At 43.7% G+C, this 13,758-nt stretch overlaps 1 protein-coding gene and 1 non-coding gene across 2 annotated transcripts; one reads left to right on the forward strand and one right to left on the reverse strand.

Moving 5' to 3' along the window:
- Nucleotides 1-497: 497 nt before the first annotated feature.
- Nucleotides 498-1,352, forward strand: LOC127317686 (uncharacterized). The gene has a single exon (XM_051348278.2). The coding sequence runs from the start codon at nucleotides 619-621 to the stop codon at nucleotides 1,084-1,086; it is 468 nt and encodes a 155-aa protein (XP_051204238.1). The 5' UTR covers nucleotides 498-618; the 3' UTR covers nucleotides 1,087-1,352.
- Nucleotides 1,353-5,497: 4,145 nt separating this feature from the next.
- On the reverse strand, nucleotides 5,498-12,978 carry LOC127317685 (uncharacterized). Its single transcript, XR_011748949.1, has 14 exons — nucleotides 12,699-12,978; nucleotides 12,076-12,152; nucleotides 11,420-11,578; nucleotides 10,851-11,065; nucleotides 10,683-10,769; nucleotides 10,456-10,595; nucleotides 10,194-10,274; nucleotides 9,459-9,523; nucleotides 8,487-8,662; nucleotides 8,109-8,239; nucleotides 7,921-8,008; nucleotides 7,162-7,378; nucleotides 6,588-6,694; nucleotides 5,498-6,421 (listed from the first exon to the last, which is right to left on the reverse strand). It is a non-coding gene; the product is annotated as an uncharacterized protein (transcript).
- Between the last annotated feature and the right edge of the window lie 780 nt (nucleotides 12,979-13,758).

A 13,758-nucleotide genomic window follows, 5' to 3' on the forward strand; every position in this document is an offset into this window, starting at 1 on the left:
GTTTTGCCCAACTCATGCTAGTGTCTATTGCCGTCGCTACGTGGGTCGAGTACCTATTTGTAATTTTATTATTTCTTTGTTTATTTGTACTACTCCTATCAGTATAGTTTAACACGCATGCATGAGTTTAAGATAAACTTTGACCACTAATTTAGTTTACAAAATATAAATTGCATATCTATACCATACGATTCATATTCAAAAAAGTTCTAACAATATAATTTCTGTGACGTATAATTCATATTCTATTGATCAGGAGAAAATACTAGTATTGATGATTATTAATAAAGAGATTAAATATCCGTAAAAACAAAATTTAATGTAGGTCTCCTGCTCCCTGCTCCTACCCAACCGAACCAATAACGCAAAAGCCCTCACTTCCTTCCAGGTTCCAGCCGCACGCTCCTCTACTCCACCATCGGATCTGCCACGCTCCCCCCATTACTGTACGGCACCCAAACCCAACGCAGCTCCGCTACCATCCGCGAAGCAACCTGCCCGAACCTGCTGGCTGCTGCCGATATATAGGACGCACACGCTCGCACCACCACACGGCCACCATTGATTTCCAGCGTAAAGTAACCACTTTTGAGTTTTGAGTAAGCAACTAAGCAAGCCATGGCTGCGGTGGGCAAGCTGGGCAAGGCCAAGGAGGCGGACGCGGCGCGGTGCAGGAGGCACCCGAGCCACCGGCATGCGGCGGGCGTGTGCCCCTTCTGCCTCAGCGACCGGCTCTCGCGCCTCTCCGCCGCGGCTAAGGCTGCCAACGATGCCTCCGCCTCCTCGTCGGCGTCGTCACCGCGCTCGTCAGGCGGGGAGAGCGTCGCGTCGGCGCCGCCGCCCTGTCGCGAGACGAGGCGGGCGAGGCTGGGGATGCTGATGCAGCAGGAGGAGGCGGCCGCGGGTGACCGTCACGGCGGCCAGGAGAAGGCGCCGGTGGACGCCGAGGAGAAGAAGCCGGCCAAGAGGAGCAACTTCTGGGCGAGGCTGCAGCAGGGGAGGAGCTGGTACAGGAGGGACGGTTGCTCGCTGGCGCACTCCAAGGCGGCCGGCCACAAGACCGCCAAGCGGGCGCCGCTGTTCTGAACTCCGGCGCACGGTGCAGCGAGCTGTTCCGCACTCCGCCGAGGCGCGTGCAGTTGGTTCTTCTTCGTGGAATCTTGGTCGTCTGCTGCACTCACGTCTGCGTTGCTGGTTACCTGCCCGCTGCCGCTGGCAACTTTCCGGTAGTACTGTAGTCCGTTGTTCTATTGGTTTGTGCCTGTTGTTGCGTGGTTGTTGGAAGGACAGCCTAATGGCTCGTCCAATTTTGTATAGATCTCCATGGAAAGAACCGGTGACAGTTCTCTTGACATGCTGACGAGATTCACTACTAGCTCTGTACTAAATTGCAGCTCGGCTCATTAGTTCGTCAATGTTGTAGTTCTGTTCGAAAGTTCAGTTGGTTGACGTGTGTTTTAATCGGGACACGCGTGTTTGCTTTGTTCAGAGGCAGGAAAATACAAAAGTAGGTTGTTTTAGTTGTAAAGTAGGTTGCATTACTTAATGCTTCCTCCGATTCCTTTTAATTGCTTCAGATTTAGTACAACTTTACACACCCCGTCGTGTTTGCTTTCATAGAGCAATGCCGGGCGTCCATCGTCTAATGGGAAGCCCAAAAATCGGTTGTTCTTCGCGCTATACGATCGTGATCCGACGTCCGAAATCAACCGCAACGTAATTTTTGCATTTGCCCCCCCCCCCCCCCCCCCGCGATTTTCGGAAACTCAAACACAATCCCAATCTCTCCCAATTAAACTGAAAGGTATCACGATCTTCCCAATATTTACAACAAAATTGACTCGAACTGAGTATTACAACAAAATCTATCACTCAGCTTACAAAAAATATATACTATTACAACAAAAATTTCATAACAAAATTTTAAAAATAATGTTATAAAAAGTGGTTAAACAACAACTATTTTGCTCCAGGTTGGCTAACGATAAAATTCGATAGAAATTACAACAAAAATTGATGTCTATTACAACAAAAAGAACATGTGTTTGTGGGTATGACAAAAAGTTAAGAATAATAAATTTGCTACAAATTTATTTACAACAAAAATCACCAAATATTTTAATAAAAACTATAGACGATTACAACAAAAATCACAAACTTGTGACAAACATCTCGGTAAATATTACAACATCTCATGTGTGCTTTGGTTACAAAACTTGTACGCCTTTGTTATAAAAATTACTAACTTATTCAACATCGAGAAAATCATAGGATTTTTTTTGTCAATAGTGAACTAGATTCCACCAAAACGGCGTTGCATGCATTCTACCTTTTTAAGAGTAGTTACTAGCATATGTTAGAGCATCCCCACTCGCTATGGCGCTCCCCACGCCCAAATCCTAAATAAATTTTCGTCCTGGATTGGAGGAAGATTTGGCGTGGGGAGGAGTAGTTTCCTGCCGTGTGCTCCCCAAGCGGCGTTTCGGGGAAAAGAGGATGGCTCGGGGAATCCGGACGAAAGAGGAGACACGTGGGCGTGGGCGGTTGGTTTAGCTTTCATCCGGAGTCCCCGGGAGACCCCCGGGAAACCGAGGATGGCATGGGGAGTCCGGACGAAAATAGGCTCAAATCCGGACCAAAACGAGGAACCGGGGGCCTGACTGGGCCGTTTTTCGCCGTCCGGATGAAAAAAAGTGGCCGTGGGGGGCTCTGTGGGGAGACGAGTGGAGATGCTCTTAGCTTTTGAGAGAGAGAGAGAGAGAGAACTAGCAGATGGTGGTCCAACATTAGCTAACCTACGGGTGCACATGGGCTGGTGGGCTTGGCCAAGAAATAATGAGCGGAAGGTGGTCTAGACAGAGCGAACGCGCAATTTAGGCAGGCACGACCGATCTCTCGCACGCGATCGGTCGGCCGATAAAGAGCGTTTCCCATGCCGAAAGTTACATTACCATTCCTTTGGGAATCTAAAAGCAGTTTGGTAGGATAGTAGTATACAGAGTTGGGTTGTAACATCCCAATATTTTCAAAAATTAAAAGTGCATGCATTCATATCATTCTTGCATTAAGTGCATCATATAAAAGGTGGTGCACCGCCGGCGGTTGACGGGCCTTGCGGGGGATCCATAGCAGCGAGATCCGGCCGTCGTTGCCGGGAAGGGCGGGGCGGAGGAGATCGGGCGGCGGCGGCGTTGGGTTTCACGAAACCCTTCCCCCGCAGTGGAGGGGAGAATACTGGTTTTGCTCTCTATTCCCCTTCTTACCCTTCACAAGTAGGGGGCGAAGAGCCGCCCCGTAGCCAAAACTGGGAAAATCGATAGGGGGCTGATTTACGGGGTCTGCTAGACGGCCGGGTAGAGCCCTACCCCGTATTTCGGCGGTTATTTTACGAGTTTGGCTTTTCTAAGGGGTCTGTTAGACATGCTATAAGTGTATATAGACTTATATATCTTGCTGTTGGTCGTAGATACCCACTGGGTATCCTTAGATTTCAGAAACTAGGTGTATATAAGTCAGATTCAATCATGATTGGCATTTGACTATGTTGGAGTTGACTATGTTGGAGGGAGAATTCCAGGCCTTTCAAGCATGAGCGTAGCTTTGTTCCAGGGCATCCTTACAAGATTGCAAGGAAGGGCAGCGGAAAATATGATCTGCCCAGAACTGTCACACAGAATCATACCAGCGCCAGGAGTACCATCTCCCAGGTGAAAACCTTTTGTGTGACCTTCGTTGGTCATACTAACAGTCAGGGCCGGCCCTGACATTTCAGGGGCCCGGTGCAGAACAATAAAAGGGGCCATATATACACATAAAAAGACGATTTTTGATAATTTCAATAGAAACTTAATGGAGTGCCGCTACTACCCTATTCCCCTTGCTCCCTTTCTTCAACCTTTAGCCTCTCTCTAAAACTTATACTGATTGGGAAATGAGGAAAGAGAAGTAGAGAAGTGGTGAAGAAATCAAATCGAAGTGGATGAACAAGAACGACTAACCTAGAAAAATATATAGGAGAGATTGTACTAACAATTGCAAATCCAAGAGGGATTTCTTGGGAATCAATGAATCATAATCTCTTCCTCTATTAGTTCCTTCAAGATAGCTAAAAATCTTGACGAGAAAGAGCCGCCCCATCGTTGGCGCCGACGATGATCGGGAAACGAAAAAGCATAACGAAGAGGAGAGGAGAGAAATCGATGCGATGAGCCGATGAGGGACGGGAAGACACAGGCCTAGAATAGAGTCAACCGGCTCGTCTACTTTTTCTACAGCGATCTGCATTCGTACATGTAGTACATGCAATGCTTCAAAGGCCTTCTATGATAGGGCACATGAGCTCATTTTTGATTGGGAAAAAAAAAGGTCCAAGTGAATAGCATTGCAGCTGTATCAAACTTTCATCAGGGGGCCTAGCGATCGGGAGGCCCAGTGCGGCCGCACCGAATGCACCGGCTCAGCGCCGGGCCTGCTAACATTGTTTCGGTATTGTTATTTTTTTTTAAAACGGAGGCAAAAGTTTTGTTTCATTCATTCATTAAGAAGAAGGTGCCCGATTTTTAGGAGAAAACCGGGCAAAAACCACCAACAACAGTGCCAAAGCACACCCAAGACCACGCACCCCGCCACAAGGGCACTCCCAGCCATCCTGGCTACCCACAAAAGCTAAGAAGTTCAAGCCGGTCTAAGCCAAACAGATGACTCCTCGAAGAGTGACCAGCAGCTTCGCTTCTGGCAATGAGCCTCGGAGAGGAGATGTGCAGGACAAACGTCGAATAGGACCTTCACCGGACCGCCCCTCGAAGGTCATCGTACACCGCCCGAGGGTGGCTTCGACTTCACATCAAGAAGAGACCACCTCGAAGACATTCGAACACGCCGGAACGGAGCCGACTAACATGACCTTGCCGCAACCAGACCTTGGTCACCACCATCGCCGTTGCCTCTCAAGTCTCCACCCGGAAGACCCGCATCTCCGGTTGACCTCCCCGCCAACCCGTATGCCCCGTGTGTCGAGGCGCAGAGGGCGCGAAGGGGATCATCAACTTCAAGATGACGCCCTCAAGAGGGGGCACGATGAAGGATCGACGCTGTCGTCCGATCCCGCGGGATCTAGGCTTTCGCCCGAAGATTTGCTCCTCAAGAGGGGGCACGACGAAGGATCGACGCCGCCGACGAATGTTTCTGCATTGTTATCATGATGAAGGCATTGCATGAGAATTGCCCAGTCCTGTTTTCCAAGGATAAAACCCGTGATCAAGTCTTTGACTGAATCTGCGTCGCTACCCTTCCTTTTAGAGAAGCTTCTCATGATTTGTGTTCTTTTCTTTTCTTTGCAAATGCTCATGACCCGCGTGTTGTCACGATAATAGTTGATGTCATTGTTGGTTATTGTCCCCTTAGATCTTGGTTCTTTTTCATTTAATAATTTGACTGTGTGTATTCTTGATGTCTACAGTTGTTTATGATATTGAGCTGTTGCAGAGAAAGAGTAATTGATATTTCTGGATATTAAAATATTACCCTTTATCGCGAAAAAGAAAAACTGGCATTGTACTGCTACCGCCGAGCATACTGGTCCTAGGATCTCTTGCCCAGTGAAGCTAACATTTGGTGCACATAAATGCTTTTCCTTTTTCAGAGACCATCAAGAACTGCTTAAGTTCATGATTACATGCTTCGCCATTTAAGGCGAATCTCTGAACTACTTTCTACGCCTTTGCTTTCTATTTGGTGATCCTGTACTGTACACTAGTCACAGAGGGCCGGCGCTGATCCTCCTTGTTGAAAGGAAAAAAGATCTGCACACTAGCTTTTCTATACCTTCCGCAACATTTTTGGAGGGAATGGACAAGCTGTATCTCCTCTTCTGCAGCTACAGCTCTCCAGTTCTTCACAAGCTGAGCTTTCATATTCTAACTTTGGATATGTCAAACTACCTTGTCGGTCATCAAATTGTTCAACTCGTGTCAATCGTGTTGTCATCCTCATCAAGGTAATCCACCTGTGGAATGCTTTTGCTTGAGTGCCGTTTTAATCCCTCGAATATCTCGTCTAGCGACTCTGAAGAAGTAGATGAGCTCGTACGTGATAGGCTCGAAGGAAGCAACTTCTTGAAACTCGCGTTCGATCTGAAACTCTGAAATCCCGCCTTCATCGAGGCCCATCTAGATGTGACCCCAGCTGATGGCTCTGCTTCTACACTAACAGGAGATGGTTTTTTAGAGTTCCCTGCTTCGACCAAAATAGAGGTGGAATGTGTTTCTTTCTGCACTTGCTTAACTGACTGATGACTGCTGGGACTAGGATGTTCCCTAATGGAAGAATATTTATGGTCAACATTGACACCATATTTCGACTCGACTACTCCTTCACTTTTAGCAGGATGCACTGTTACTTTCATCCCCACAATCTCTGCAGCCTGTTGAAAACAAATAGAAGAGTGAAATAAGAGTGAGGCCTCAAAGCACCCTAACATTCCAACTCTAAACATTCCTGAGAGACAAGCAGACGCCTAGAGAAACGAAACTAGAGTTGTAAGGCCATCGCTGGAAAATGGCCAATCATGCAGGCAAATGAATTCACACCTGTAGCACGTTTCCAGATTCAACGTCTTTGCTTACAGAACTGAAGTTTCTTGCCAATGGAGTAACCTGCTCACCGAGTTTACGCGCTTGTTCAATCCAAGATCTTTCTGCAGATGAAACAAAGCATATTCAGGCAATATCTGATAGGAAAAGCTTGTGACTGAGCAACAGGCTTGACTGAGAAAAAGCATAAATCAAAGATTAGATCAGCCAAACAGTGTCGAAACAACAGTGATATTTAGACGTCGAACTATACTCTGTAAATGGGTTGAGTACGTGCATCATTTCGATGCAAGGGATCTTCCAAAAAAATCTTCTATCCTATTTAAATTGCCTAAAAAAAAGCTATTCCTTCTTTTTCTGTAAAACGGTTTTACCAGTAGTTTAACTGACATGGTAAATCGTAGATTTCCAATAAGTTAGAAACACCAGATTATTTATGTTGCTGCCAATTCAGTTAAATTTTTATTCGCAGAGGACTGCTATACCGAAATCCCATAAGAGCAAGAGGTAGGAACAAGCGTTTGTGGAGTAGCAAGAAAAGGTACCAGCCTAGATACATGATGATCCTTACCTTTCTGCAGAATAAACACCCCAGATGGATCAAATCCGTCCATATCTTCTTCTTCCTCGGTCCAGAATTTAAACCTTTTCCAGCTTCCAAAAATTTCAAACAGATATCCAAAGAAATTACCAGCGACTAGTATGGTATAAACAACCATAATGAGTGGATAAATTCTGTTGAAGTTCCTCCCGAAGAAAGGAACCGCATCATCGATGCTCCCCATCCTCTGCAGAATAATAATACAAAGCGATTATTAATCCAGCGGTTAACTAGGACTTATTTTTGATGTATTTTTGGCATCTACTCCTTTGCATTTTCAGATGGTTGATCTTTATATCGACTTTAGTTGATCCGTGAGTTGTAATAAGAATAATACTTACTGGTTATGAATAAGGAAATAAAGCAGCCATATGCATCATTTTGATGCAGAGGCAGGGGTAAAACCCCCATTTCGAAAAAAACTAGGACTTATTTATCAGGTAAACAGTAAGCTTGAAAAAAATAAGTGGCGTAATGTTTCCTTCCAATATATGAACTAATAATCCTATAATGGGTAATAATTTTCTATGTTAGAATTTCCTTTTTTTCCTCCAAATAATGAGTGATAATAAAAGACTATTGTTGCTTTTATATTCCTTGTTTTTTGTGTCCTTATGAATAAAAAACTATTCATGAGGAAGATTGGTTAAAATCTACATCTTTGAATCATAGTAGTTACATAAGAGTGTGGTAATAAGATACAGCAAAGAAACATATCAGAACTATTACCTTCTCAAAAGTAGTTCTAACATCCCCACCAAGATGAACGAGATTCAGAAAGTTGTAAGAGATAGCTGGAGCATATCTTGCAACCATTCTGGAAAAAATACATTTGATGCAAAAGTTATGATGGATTGCAAAAAAAAAGTTGGATGATGCACTTGAAACACCAAATGGTAGGAAATTGGAACACTTACGAGCAGATCATAAGCAGGCTGACGGAACTGGTTTGTCTTGGAGTAAGTGAATAGACCACCATCATCCCAATCCTAAAGAGCGGATAATATGTGCAAATGCACATATACAGCAACGGAGCAAATGCAACAACCTGTTAAGTGTTATTAGGAAAGCGTTAAAATTAATATATCAAAGGTCATTCCTTTGATGATGAATGTACAAGCAAGTAAAAGGGATATGCATGTGACTAAACAATCCAGCAAAGAAACTTATGTTCACATAAAAGCAGACTTTTTAAATGTACACATGTAGTTTGGCTCCAAACTGGAGGAAATATTTCAGATTCTACTTCAAACAGAACAAGGAAATTTTAACACTTGAATTGGCCAGTTTCTTACCTGGACTAGAACTTCTTGCTTTCCTGCAGCATTTATAAGAATGGAAAAAAGTGACAAATGAACACCAGTTGACAGTAAAGTGGCCTCAGCCAACAGTATGGCAGTTGAGATGCAGCCAAGGAGTACAGCAAGAACTTTCAGAAGTCGCTTTCTCAGCATACAACGCCAAATGAACTCTGAAAATGTGAAGGTCTTCGCACATCAGTTCCATGAATAATTGATATGTCAGGGATATTAACTCAAAAATATTGGTGTGTACATGATAAATTCAGGGAATGGCTGTAAAAGATCCTTTGACATCGACATACTGTACTGTTTTGTGTAAGAGAGCTATGTAGGTCCTGCATTCTCTTGTTTTGATTAGCCTTTGACCAAAAGAAATTATCTAATCCTGTGAAGGTTATCTACTTATGCATCAATTGACTGTGATATTGGTCTTCACTACAATGCTTGCAGGACTGCCAGAAGATGGTAGCTGGAGCGACGAAGTTAGAGTCGGTTATCAGGATAATCCTGTGACGGTTATCTACTTATGCATCAATTGACTGTGATATTGGTCTTCACTACAGTGCTTGCAGGACTACCAGAAGATGGTGGCTGGCGGCACGAAGTTAGAGTCAGTTATCAGGATAATTATGTCCCATTTTAGGTGGCGTATGAAGTATAGGCCTTGTCAATTGTAATTTAGGTGGCCTGCCAGACCTATTGCTTTTTTTTTGTAATTCAGTGAATTTGTAAGAAAAGGTTGGCTTGTGCACCTATGGTGCAGAAGACAGGAGAGATCTTTCTGTTCCATGATATAAAAAAAAAACATGGTTTATTCATATGCACCTGCAGTTTGGCACTTCATGAATGAATGTCAGGTTCCTGGGTATGGTAACTTCACCTAGTAGCTTGTGTAAGGCATTTTCAGTTGTTACATTGGTAAAGAGAGATTACAAGATATTTCAAATCTGGATTGTCGGAGCATACCTATATGGTCAAGGAAGGACCCTAGTGTGCCTGATCGACTTTCCCTTATACCTGATACATATTTCCTGTAAGAACAAAGATAAAGTAAATTACCAATGCTTCAAGCTGATCTCTCGAAGATTTGGCATCGAGATAACTCATAATCAGACTGCAATGCCATCTGATTGTTGCAGTGCGGGTAATGTTAAGAAGTAACTCATAAAGTATATTTTGCTCAGAGACACATGGTTTATCAACTACTAAGTCTTCATCTAGACAAACACAGTTCTGAAATACTCATGTTAGCACTTTTCAAGCAAGTGCATCTAATGGTTCAATCAGGCTCATTTTAAGAATATCTGCAAAATGTCAAACATTTGAGTATGAGTTCTAGAAAAAGTATCTGTTTTTATGTCATTCACTGATTTCAACTACATGATAACAAAGCCAACCAAAATGGATTCATGTATATACAGTAGTGAAATAGCCACTATCATCCTCAGTGCAACAGGGAATCGAATTGGCTGAGCATTTTGTGGCGGTGCAAATACCACAAAATTTTCCCCCAGCCTAGGTTATCACAGTATATTTTTTTTTCAAAAAGGGTTATCACAGTATATGGTTAAACAGGGCATAACATTCATCAAAATGCTCCAAAGATTTCTCATGGAGTTGTATTACGACGTTAATTATCAGTTTTCTGGACACACTGACAGTCTGACACAAAGATTTTTCTGTAAAAAAATCATTACGCACCATCCATATGCATCATGTTGCTCGTAGTTTGTAACTGTGTCCTCCAGTTCAAGGGCTTCCATGACAGCGGTTGTATAATTGCTGCAAAACAATCCAATACAGTTAAACAGTTACAACTAAGAGATGCAAAATATGGTTCCGTGTATACAATATTCTACATTGATGTGAAGTTTTGTTTTCGAACTGCCAGTAGTTATTCACAATAGTTTACTCATATAAATGCAGTAACAAATACCAAATGTACAGGTTAAGCATATTGTACCTTTTACACCTACAGTACTCCTCATGTGCTCTCCTAAGTCGACGTCGAAGTTCAGCCATTGTTTTTTCGTCAGTATCATAATCCATATCATTTTCTTCTAATTTTCCACCAGAAATCTTGACCAGTGGGTCATCTCTCAGCTGAGAAAAAATATTTGAGACTAAGAGTTATTATGAATAATTGCAATATGGAAATGCCGATTTGTAGCGGGGCCTGGTCATCCATACCATTTGAGCCAGCATATTATCAATAATATCCATATAAGGCCTTACTGGGTCACGCTTGGACATTTGTTTCGATGTGGCTTGAACAACCTTAAACAAAGAAAGAAACAGGCCTTTAGCAGAATGCAATGATCATGAGATGACAGTTCAAGAACCCAGAGAAGCACATACAGCAATTGTGTTGCAATATTCTTCGTGAGCATTGACAAGTTTTACATCCATCTTTGCAACTATGTGAGAGAGAACTTTTTAAGCGGCGATTCCAGTTAGCATTTTTCCATATATCCTTTGGAATTTCGCTCAATCCAAAACCAAGAAGAAAGGCACCTGTCACTAGTCCAAAGGTATTTGAGCATGCCATGGCCAAGCCCAAAATAGCACCACCCCTGCAACAATAGCATTTTTTTTCAAGTTGACACAGTGAATAGAAAGTTGAACCTATTATCCAGCCATCACAAAATGGACCAAAAAACAAGAAAAAAAATTGGTGGGAAGGATCGAAATAGTTCAAACTGGATAATGTTCCTTTTATTTTTCTGAATTCAAACTGGATAAAGTTCAAATGACAAGTTGATAAAAGTTATAAGAGAAGTTAATTAAAACTGTAATACAGTGGCTATTTGTTCCACTTGAGAGCGTCCAAAACAGTTCAAATCAGACATACAATTGAACTAGATGCGCGTATTAGATGGTTAGTGAGATACATAAGCTCAGTAGACATTCAAAACATGTGTGCATACCAATCGTGACGCATGATCATAATCAGAATGACTCCGAAAAAGCCGATAGCTCCCACAATTTCATAATAGAGCAAGTTGGCTCTGATACTGGTTTTCAACCTTTCCTTAACAGTGAAATCTCCAGCATCCTCATAGCCACGGATGGTAGGAACGACAACCCTGCTCAGATGAACAGAATTGGGCATGAGAATAGTGTGAAATGTTTTAGTTAGACAAACAATCTAACTGCTGAAAACTGAAAGAGAGTTTTGCAACAAAAAGTGGTGCAGCCGAAAAACATTGTGCACTTAAGCAACTGAGGTAAGAAGTTTTGATAGTAATTGTGTAACTTCATTATAAAAATAGCAACATAAAAAAAAACCACAGGATTTCGTCATGCTGCCTACGAAATATAATTTGAGGTCAATATAAAATTTGGTGAAGTTGACAGAAAATTTTGGTCAAATCGTTAAACTATTCAGACTGACGAAGCGGCGGCGCTCAAGAAGGCTAAGTACATGTAGCATTGACTAAATTGGGCAATTGGAAACAAAGGAGGCAGTTTCAGACAACTTGCATGTCATGAAAAGGACATTTCAAGTTTTCACCTTATCATTAGCCCTGGAGGCTGGACCCTGGTTACCACACACGCAAGTTATAGTGATGAGCTGACATACCATGCTAGTATAAATGAGCTCCAATAAGACCAGCTCCAAAAGAATCCAACGTCACCCTTCTGGTCGCCGGTAATTGTCTGAAGGTCAGGTAAATGGAATAGGAGGTCAGGATTCAGAAGCAGGATAGAAGGATACGTTTGTACCAACTGCGACGACCAGTCCAAACCTAGTTTTAGTTGATAGTATATCTTAAGTTGCCGGAACAGGCAAACTCCTCAAGCCATATATGCCCATGGGGCGACTAATTCCACAATCAAAATCATCCCGTTGCTTGTGTTGAACTTTTTCACGCTTCCGTGTCTTGCTACCAACATTGCAAACACGCAGATGAAATGATGAATTCGCACACGCGACCACATTTTCGCTTGTATATCCTGGAGCGCGCCCACGACAGGATTCGCGTGAGCGAGTGATTCACCGTAATCGCTACTCTGCAGATGCGCTTCGCAGAACCACCGCAGTGAACGCAAAACCTATACGCGCACGATGCGAACAACCTAGTTTCTCGAATCGCCGAAATGGCAATTACCAACTAAATTGCACAGCAACGCACTAAGCAAAGCAAGGAGCAGCAGACAGCAGCGTGGTGCCGGGGATGGGAGGAGGGAGCGTCGGGATCGCACCGTGTAGATGTCTGCGGGGACGAGGATGACGAAGGAGAGGGAGCAGAGCCAGGCGTATCCGACGGTGGCGAGGACGTAGAGCGGCACGGCGGGGCCGGCGAAGTAGCGCAGCGTGGCGGCCACCAGCCCGGCCGTCAGGGGCAGCGATATCAGGTAGAAGACCCACATCTCTCCGCTCCGCTAAGCTCTCCGTCCGCCGCCGCCGCCGCCTCGTCTCGCGTGCGCCGCCGCGTCGACTGGGGTGGCGGAGGGCGGGATGACCGAGTTGGTGCGGCGTGGCACTGGCAGCCTCGTCAGGAACGGGGCTTCAGGGGTTAAAAAGCGTGGGCGCGTACGCGGAGCTGGGTGGAGAGTTGGTGGGACCTGACCAGTTCAGCGGCTGACATGGCCGGGAAGTGGGCCCGGCCCGCTATCTTTGGCCCATTTGACGTAAGCACACGCACTCGCGCAGCCCGTTGGACTTGGACCGCTTCCACGTAACTCAGTATATAATATTATGAGGCTGATATGTGGGTCCAACCTCCACCTCAGCTCTATGTCCACATATGCTGCCAACTCAGCACTTACAAATGGGCCTCACTTGTCAGATTTGCAATCAGCACCGTGCGAAAACACAATTAGACAAGAATTGGATCAATCTGTTATGACATGTCCCCAGAAGTGGTATTTACTTGTGAAAATTATCAAAGATGGTACCATCCTATAACCGGTGCCCCAATTGTAGTATGTATATGTAATTTACTCAGTCTCAACACCAGCGACGGCCTGATATCATTTGGTTGCGTGGTTCATTCGTGCCATATAATAATAATAATAATAATAATAATAATAATATCTCTGTAAATAAAAGTATGTTGCAAGTTTTTTAGAATTTTGATGTATCTAGACACTCTATAGTGTATAGATACATATAATTTTTGACAAATCTTTGACATCCTTTTATAGATTTAAGGAAGGAAGTAGAGTAAATACTTTCTTAATACTTCCTCTACCTCTAAAAAAAGCTGAACAACTTTGAACTTATATAGATACATTTTAATTAAGATCTCGTATATCTACA

This window comes from Lolium perenne, chromosome 7, assembly GCF_019359855.2.
Source record: "Lolium perenne isolate Kyuss_39 chromosome 7, Kyuss_2.0, whole genome shotgun sequence".
In the NCBI taxonomy this organism is placed as follows: domain Eukaryota; kingdom Viridiplantae; phylum Streptophyta; class Magnoliopsida; order Poales; family Poaceae; genus Lolium; species Lolium perenne.

Bases quoted from the DNA above. Each gene is read 5' to 3' on its own strand.
- LOC127317686 (XM_051348278.2), top strand. From the start codon at position 619: ATGGCTGCGGTGGGCAAGCTGGGCAAGGCCAAGGAGGCGGACGCGGCG.